General features: G+C 18.2%; 2 protein-coding genes across 2 annotated transcripts; both read right to left on the bottom strand.

The window, feature by feature from the left end:
* PGSY75_1344200 (putative heat shock protein 110) lies at nucleotides 1–2,745 on the bottom strand (the record flags this gene model as incomplete). Its single annotated transcript, XM_018787475.1, has 1 exon — nucleotides 1–2,745. The coding sequence occupies one exon, from the start codon at nucleotides 2,743–2,745 to the stop codon at nucleotides 1–3; it is 2,745 nt and encodes a 914-aa protein (XP_018640217.1).
* A 2,405-nt stretch (nucleotides 2,746–5,150) lies between these two features.
* Nucleotides 5,151–7,526, bottom strand: PGSY75_1344100 (putative krox-like protein; the record flags this gene model as incomplete). The annotated part of the gene is made up of 1 exon (XM_018787474.1): nucleotides 5,151–7,526. One exon carries the CDS (start codon nucleotides 7,524–7,526, stop codon nucleotides 5,151–5,153), a length of 2,376 nt encoding a protein of 791 aa, XP_018640216.1.
* Nucleotides 7,527–9,694: the final 2,168 nt, after the last annotated feature.

The raw sequence follows: 9,694 nt of genomic DNA, 5'->3' as shown, positions 1-9,694 counted from the left end.
TTATAATTCATCTTTTTGATCTGATGCTCCATTTTTATTTTGCTCATCATTGGATGATTGATTTGCATCCTGTTCATCATTTTGCTTATCATCCTTATTTTCATTATTTTGATTTTGTTCTGGTTGTTCATTTTTATCTGCTCCATCTTGAGATGTATTTTCATTTTGATTATCTGTATTTTTCTTATCTTCTTTTTTTTCAACAGGTTTTTTTAATTTATCTAATGTTTTAATTAACATTTGTATGGATTTGAATTTTAATTGAACTTCTTTATGTTTAAAAAATGGAGCAGTATAATTATCTAATTTTTTTTGTTCTTCTTGTGCATTGTTCCACCATTCAACTTCTTTATCTAACGAATCTTTGACCACTTTAATTGTTTCAGCAGCCCATGGTTTTTTTTCAGAAATATCCTTAATTTTTTCAACCATTTCTTGTATTTTTTTATTTGTTTCTTCAATAGTTTTATCTCTTACTTGTAATTCTTCAGCTCTTTCTTTGATTGGATTATAAATATCTTGTAATTCATGAATTTTATTACTAACATTTTCTAAAGGTTCATCTTTTTCTGTATATAACCAATCTTCATATTCTTCTAGTTTATTGAGATATTCATTTCTAGTTTCTTCTTTTGTAACTTGTTTATATATATCTTGTTTCATTTTACTTCTGGTTTCATATATAAATGATTCTAATGTGTTTTTTTTTTCAGATTTTAAAAAAATATTAATATCGTGTTCATCTAAATTTTTTAATATTTCCTTTTTTTCTTTTATTTCTTCAAATGTAAGTGGTAATGGTTTTATATTTCTTGTTTGAAATTCGATAGGAATATTATGTTTTATAATTTCACTTTTTTTCTTTTCACCATTTTCTTTATTTTCTTCATTTGTTTTGTTTTCATCTCCTTTGTTTTGTTCATCATCACTTTTATTATCATTTGTGTCATCATCTTTATTTATTTCTTCATTATTATTATTATTATTATCTTCATCACTTTCTTTTTTATTATCTTTTGTATCAACAGATCCATCTTTTTGTTCTTCATAAATAACAAGAACTTTATCTAATGATAAGACACCAAATTTATCCAACTGAAATTTTAAATTTAATTTTGGTGTACCTAAATGTTCATATTTTGATTTAAGTGCATTATCTAAGTTACCTAATATATACTCATTTATAATATTTCCATTTTCATATACTGAAAATTTTAAATTATCTTTATATGTTAATATAACATTTTTATTATGAGGATATCTAGAATTATAATTTACTAATTCTTTTTTAATATTAAGTTTGTCTTCATTTGTATTATTGTTTTCTTCTTCATCAGTATTTACTAATATATGATATTCATTAGATACAATATCTGTATAATCTAAATCTTTTAATCTAAAATTTGCACTATTATATGCAGCTATATAAAGAGAACCCATAGTAACAGCTTCATCACTATTTAAATGCATACCAACTTTTAAAGGATTAAAAAATTCAGTAACTTCATTTAATATTTTAGGTACTCTCCAACCTGATCCTATTAATTCTAAAGCTTCTATATCCTTTAATTGGAATCCTCCTTTTTCTAATGCTTTATTTATTGGTATTTTCATATTTTCAATTACTTCTTGTATTAATTCTTCAAAGTCTTGTCGACTAACACTTTCATTTAAACTTTTATTATTATATAAACTTTCTATAAATACATCAGCTGACTTTTTAGCACTTAATAATAACTTAGCTTTATTTGCAGCAACAATTAATTTTCTCATAGCCTTTTTATCATTTTCTATAGATACGTTATATTTTTCTTCAAACTTTTTTCTTAAATTTTCAGCTAATAGCATATCAATTTTATTACCTGAACTATTTTCTAAACATTCACATGCATATACTTGAACACTTCTTGATCGAACTTTATCCTTCTCAACAAAACTAATAGTAGCAATACCTACATTAATATTTTTACTTCCTATATCTAAATACATGGTAAGTTTAGTTGTATTTAATGGTATGTCATGTACATTATGTATAGCTGCTGCTGTCACACCATTAATAATTCCTAATAATTCTAAACCAGCTATTTTACTTGCATTAATTAAGGCTTGTTTTTTTCTTTGAGAAAAATTACAAGGTACAGATATAACACAACCAATATTTAAATTAATATTTCTTTTCACTTTATAATCAATATTCAAATGTGTATATGCTAACTTTTTTATATAACCTAATATATTTGCTGTAACTTCTTCGGATGACAATATCATATTATCTTTTAGTTTAATATTTATTGTACCTCTTTTATGATCAACTACATAATCATATGAATAATACTTCGAACCAAAATCATTAGAAAAATCATAATTATTTATATCACTATAAAATTCTTCATTATCTTCATCATACTTCTCAATTACAAAATTCTCTTTATTCTTTAAAGAATCAAATAAATTATAACCTAATACATTATTACTGTTTAGTAGGGTCAACTGTGGATATTTTGTGCTGTAAATCTTAGATTCTTCATCATATGTTCTAAATTTATTTGCAAAAGATATAGAATTTGTTATTTTTCTTTTACTCTGATTATTTAATAAGATATTAAATCCTTTACCAGGAGATACTATGGATACTTTTATATATTCATTACCAAAATCAATACCTAATAAGGATGAACATTTTATTCTTAAGCTATTATATATATATATTATAAAAAGCAGGAACAAAAAAAAACGAGGTCTCATTTTCACTCATATATTTTGTAACACTTTTTTTTTGAAGGGTATGTATTAAGTACAAAAAAAAATACTAAAAACTATAAATATAAACACAATAAAATATTTTATTATTATTATTATCTATGTGTGACTTGTTCTGTAATTATACAAATGTTACTCTTATAGCAAGATCTTTATATTAACAATTAAATATACATATATAAATATATATATATAAGTATATATTATAATTATGTAATTTTTCTTTTTTTTCCAATTATTAATATACTTTCTGTTTTTATTAATTATATATAACTAATATATTAGTATTATATATATATATATATATATATATATATATATATATATTTATATGGTACTTTAATATATATTTATTATATAATTTATTAAAAAAATATATTGTAATTATATATATATTTATATGTCATATATACATTACATTTTACAAATAATCAATTATTTTATATTATTTTACTTATGTTTTTTTTAATTATTCAATTAATCATACATAAATATATATAAACTATATTTTATATTATTTTATATATATATATATATAATATATAATTAACATTATATATATTTGTATATAACAATCTTAAAAAAAATATCAACATTCATGATATTTATTTTTTTTTTTTTGGGAATAATTTGTGTATACATTAAAAAAATATATAATAAATAAATGAAAAAAAGTATAAAGGGAATGGAAAGGAAAAAAAGAAAAAGGAAAAAAAAAGAAAGGGAAAGGAAAAGGAAAAAAAATTATATAATATAAAAAACAAAAAAATAATAAAAGAACAAAACTATAAATTTAAAGAGAATCGCTTCTTAAAATATAAAAAATATGGTCGTTACATAAGAAAAATATAAAATGGGGAATGTAAACATAAAAATATTTTATATATACATATATTAGATATACATAATATATATATAATATGTATAAAAAAAAAATATAAATATATGTATATATTATATATAAATAAGTACAAATAGAAATATTTTGTTATATATAATATTTTAAGCACTTAATTCTTTTATATTATTTGAAATTTTAAATACATATTTAAAATATATTTTTTTTATATTTTATTTTTTAATCATTAAGACTAGTTTTTATTATTTTTCTTTTTTTTTTAAACACATTAATATAAATGATACATAATATATATTTATTTATATATATAAAAATATATAATAATAACTAATATATATATTATATTAAATATATATATATATATATATATATATATATAATATACATAATAATTTATACAATTAATTATTTTATTTAAAATAGTACTCAAAAATAATGCAATATAATTAAGTGATAATTATAAATATTAAAAAAAAAAAAAAAAAAAAAAAAAAAGTAATAATAATAATTAGAATAATGAAAATGAAGGATGAAAAATCATACCTTATAAAGAGAAGAAATGAATACCATACATAAATATATTTTTTTTTTTATTTCTCTTCAATTTTTGTCTTGAAAATATTTTTTTTCGATACAATTATTTCTTTTCTTTTCTTTTCTTTTTTTTTTTTTTTTTTTTTTTTTTGTTGTTTCTATTTTTAATATCTTTAAATATATTATGGTGTCCTATTATTATATTTTTAATAGCAATTTTCTTAAAAGTACTAATATATTATAGTGGAAAATACATAAAAAAATTTTTTAACATTCATATTAGAGCTATATATATATATATATATATATATAAAGTTAATATAAATTGTTGATGAAAATTTATAAATATATATATAATATATATAATATATATATCATTATACGGCTGATATATGAATGTAACAAAAAAAATAAATACATAAAATAAAAGAATTATATGATATATATTTATAATTTTTAGTATATAACTTTTAATTTAAAAAAACAAAATATATAAAAATATTATATCTTTTTAATTATCAAAAGAAAGGTTAACAAAAAAAAAAATAAAAATATATACATATTTTAAGAAAAAAATTTACGGTTTCAAATTTTTAATTTTGGATATATCTACTACACATTGGAATATTTTTCTACTAATACAAAATTTTATAGGGATTACTACTTCCCTATAGAAAGGTGCAAATTTTTTTTTTTTTTTTTGAAAAAATAATAAAATAATTCATCTTTATTACATAATAGGTTTCCTCCTAATTGTGAATACTGATTAAATATATATATATATATAATATATCATTTTGTAATGAGAAAAAAAAAATATTGCTCTTAAAAAATATTATAATCTATAATGTACACCAATATAAATATAAGTACATATATATATATATATATATATATATATATATATATTTTTATTTTATATTATTTCCCCACACCCCTTTATATATGAATAATATAATCGTATAATTAAATATATAGCACAAAAAAAAAATGTGAATTATGTACTCGGTTTTAATTCTTCATATTTTCCAACAGAAAAAACTTTAGGAAGTAAAAATTCTTTATCAAAACTATTTTGTACCATTTTAGATTTATCAGTTGTTCTTCTCTCTTGTTTACATGCTTCTTCATTTTGTATAATTAATTTTTGTTCTTGTAATGCTTTTTCATCACCACATCCCCAAGCTTCAACTTCGTTGATTGATAATTTGTATAAAAATGAATATGAATTTAAATCATCTTCCTCGTCATCTATTTCTTGTTCGTGTTCTTCTAATTCTTCACTTTTGTTTTTATCATCTTGATTATCACCATCCTTACTATCTGATGAACCATTTGTATAATTATTTTTTTTTCCTTTTTTATTTTTCTGCTGTGGAAAATATAAATGTCCACTTTTGTATGTAAAATCACTTTCGGTACAATAAGAATCTTTAAATTCATCACTTAAAAATAATCTAAAACATTCAGGTTTCCCACCAAAACCTAATCCTTTTGGATAGAAACTATTTTTACTATTTAAGTATACATAGTTTGTACCAAATTGATTTGTTCTAATAATACGGAATACAGGATAAGCTGCAAAAAGGAAATCATTAGAACAACCATGATATAAATGAGAATCCTTTAAGGGTGTTGTACATACTCCTCCTAATATCTGATTATCATTTGTTTTTATTACTATTACGATAGGAGATGGATAATGAAAAAGAGAACTCATAAATCTATTAAAACTAGTTCCTTGTTTCCATGAGGCATATAATCTATACCATACATTATTACTAAAACAAGGTGAACATTGTCTTAAACTAAAAGCTATTTCATCTGTTAATATTTTACTAGATTCATTTAAAAATAATCCTCTCCATCCATTCGAAGTATTCTGTAATTCAATAATAGATTCTGATTGCTTATATGTATCATTATCCAATAACTTATTTTTATTATCTTTTTTTGCTATTTCCTTTTTTTTCATATTAGTATATATCGAATGTATTAATTCAATACTATTAATACATATATCATTTATATTTGGTATTTCATTTTGATCAAAAATATAATTTTCTTTTTGATCTTCCTCTTCTAATTGTATATCTGTTTCAGAAGTATTCGATTGTTTTTTTTTTTTCTTGTTATCTTTATTAATTCCTTCTGTTAATACATTTTCCTTATTCATAAAATGTTTCCATGTTACATTCGAATAATTACTACTCATATTAGTAAAAGTCGAATTTATATATTCAATTACAAGTGAATCTATAGAATTTTTATTATTATCTATAGAATTAGCATATAATCTAAAACCTATAACAATATTTTTAAAATCTAAATTTGTTTCTAATGAACATGATAATTCTTTAAAAAAAAAAGCCAAGTCCCAACTATTTTGTCTATTAATTATAGAATCATCATAGCATTTCAATTTTATATTATTTATAGGAAAATCTTTTTCAGCTAACTGAGTTACATTTGATAATTTAAATAACATATTACTTGGGCATAATAAATACAATTGTTCTATATACATATATGTAAAAAGATGATGTATTGCTTCTTCTATTGAAATTAAATCTTTAACTATAAAATTCTGTGGATATTGACTTGTAATTTTATTTTTTTCAACAATAAATATATTATCTTTAATAAATTTATAATTTCTTTCTTTTTTATTATTCTTATTTATTGTATTTACATTTGAATCGGAATATACTAAATCAAAAGAACTACGTTTCTTATATAAAAAATATTCATCATTTATATCATTATCATTATTATTATTTTGAGGATCATCATATATATTAGGTTCATATGTATCCGTAGCCATACAGCAATCTTCCCTTTTAATATTCGATTCAACAATTTTTGTGATATTTAATTCATCATTATTATTTTCATTTTCTATATCATTTTCTTCTAATATATTTAATTTTATAGTATCGTTATTATTTGTTATACTATACCTTAGAAAACTTAAGAACAATATCCTAATAATAATTCTGCTCTTAACATTATGTAAATATGATAAAATATTTATTATATCTTGTAATGATATTTCATTACTAATCTTTTTATTGCTTTTACTAAATAATATATTTATAGCATAATTTAAACCATAGTTATTTGTATTATTAGAAGTACTACTATTTTTACTTTTATTCTTCCTATTCTTTTTTCGTAGCACTTCATGAAAAGAAGGAAGTACTAAGGCAATATAAGGTCTTAATATATGTGGATATGCGTAAATAAATTCAAATGTACTAATAGTTTCATTTAATTCTTTTTTATTCAAACTAAATTTCTTCCTAATATTTTGAACTTCTTCTTCACTCAAATTACCATGATTAATTGTACTTTTAGAATGTCCCTCTCCCATTATAAAAAATTAAAAAAATTAACTCAAAAAAAAAAAAAAAAAAAAAAATTTTAAATATATATGGGAGATATTATATATATATATATATATATTTATAAGTTTCAAAAATGCGGTCACAAGGAATTATTATATATATATATATGTGTGAAATTTTTTTTTTCTACAACTTAAAAAATAAAAAGTATTCTAAAATATCTATTTGTATTTTTGATTTATATTTCATTATTTAATTTAAAATGAAGACATTCACACATAATAATATGTATTCATAATAAATAAATAAATATATATATATATATTATAGGTACCATAAATAAAGATACATTAATTTTAATTTAAAATTTATTGTACTCATTATTAATTTCAAATAAATAATAATACATTTTAAAAAAAAAATAATAACATACACCAATGTTTCTATAAAATTTTTTTTCATATATATTATTTAATTTATCAATATTGTACAAAAAGAAAATAATAATACATAAATAAATAATACATTATATTTTATATATACATTTATAAAGTATATAAATAATAATATGTAATAGAATAATACTTAATGATTTATGTATTTATAAACATTAATAACTTAAAGTATATAGAAATATAAAGTTTTTCTTTTTTTTTTTTTAATGAAAAAATGTATTCATTTAATTTGTTCATATATTATTCTTCATTGGTATAAATATATGTATTCGAAAAAATAAAATAAAATAATAATAATGAGAGGCAACAATTGTTTTTAAAATATAAACTCTATACCATTTACTTCATAATATATGATATAAAAATATATATATATATATATATATATTATATATATGTATAGAAGCGTAATTTATATAATATTTAAAAAAAATTCATTTTTGTTCTTACATTTAAAATTTTATAACTGTAAAATATATATAATTATATATATTTTTTAATTTATAAGATATATATAAATATTTATTCATAAATATACATTTATATCTATTAAAAATAATTTCTAATTCTTTTAAAAACTAATTAATAATGTATTAATTTTATAAATTAATAATTCAAAAATGTAATATAATAATATATAAACTTTATATAATAATATACAACAATATAAAATAAATATATAAATAAATATATAAACAAATGAAAGTAAAAAAAAAAAAAAAAAAGAAAAGAAAAAAATTACCACAAACAACTCTATATATATATATATATATTATATAATATAATTTTAACTTTCACTTGGTTTTTGTCATGATGTTATTTATATTGAAGTTTCTATTTTCTTTCCTTTTCTTTTTTTTCATTTTTTACATTTTGTACTTATTTTTCTTCTTATTTCAGTGTATTTTTTGTAAAAATTATAAATGTGTAATAAATGTTTTTTTTATAATTAATAAAAAAAAATAAAATAAATAAATAAACAAATATAAAAATTATATGTTTAAAAATTCTTGTTACTTTTAAGTATAAAATAATTAAGCATTCAATTAATTTATATTAATATATATTATATTAAAATTTTTTTTTTTTTTTTTTTTTTTTTTACATAAAGCATAAAAATTATTTATTACGATAACAAACAAAAAAATAAAATAAAATAAAATAAAATAAAATCGAAAATATGAATTAAGAAAAAGCAAATAAAAATTTATAATCCAATCGTATAAATTTCATATTTGCATCATTTCTTCACGTTATGTATATATATATATATATATATATATATATTGAACGAAAGGAATTTGAGGTTAATTATATTGGGGGGAAATAAAAAATACACAATTATATATCAAATCATCTTTTATTTAAAAATATTATAAAAACAAATATATATACATATATATATTTTAGATGTCGATATTTTTTTGTATATAAGATAAAATTTCTTCTGATATTATAGTAAATGTGTGTAATATTTTCACACGACAAAATAGGTATTATATCACATATAAATATATATGTGTATTATGAAAAAGCTTCGTAAAACATTATATAATTATATATTCCACATAAAAAAAAAAAAAAAAAAAGGAAAAACAAGAAAACAAATTAACAAACTCATTTTATATTATATTATACAAATTAAAATAACTATGTTTGCATTATTTTTTATTATATGTATACATTTTAATTTTTATATTTTTTTTATTTTTTTTTATTTTTTTTATTTTTCATTTTCC

This window comes from Plasmodium gaboni, chromosome 13 (genome assembly GCF_001602025.1).
Source record: "Plasmodium gaboni strain SY75 chromosome 13, whole genome shotgun sequence".
NCBI classification, from domain to species: Eukaryota; Apicomplexa; class Aconoidasida; order Haemosporida; family Plasmodiidae; genus Plasmodium; species Plasmodium gaboni.
The sequence above is the reverse complement of the archived record's forward strand: the minus strand, read 5'-3'. Positions and strand labels throughout refer to the sequence as shown.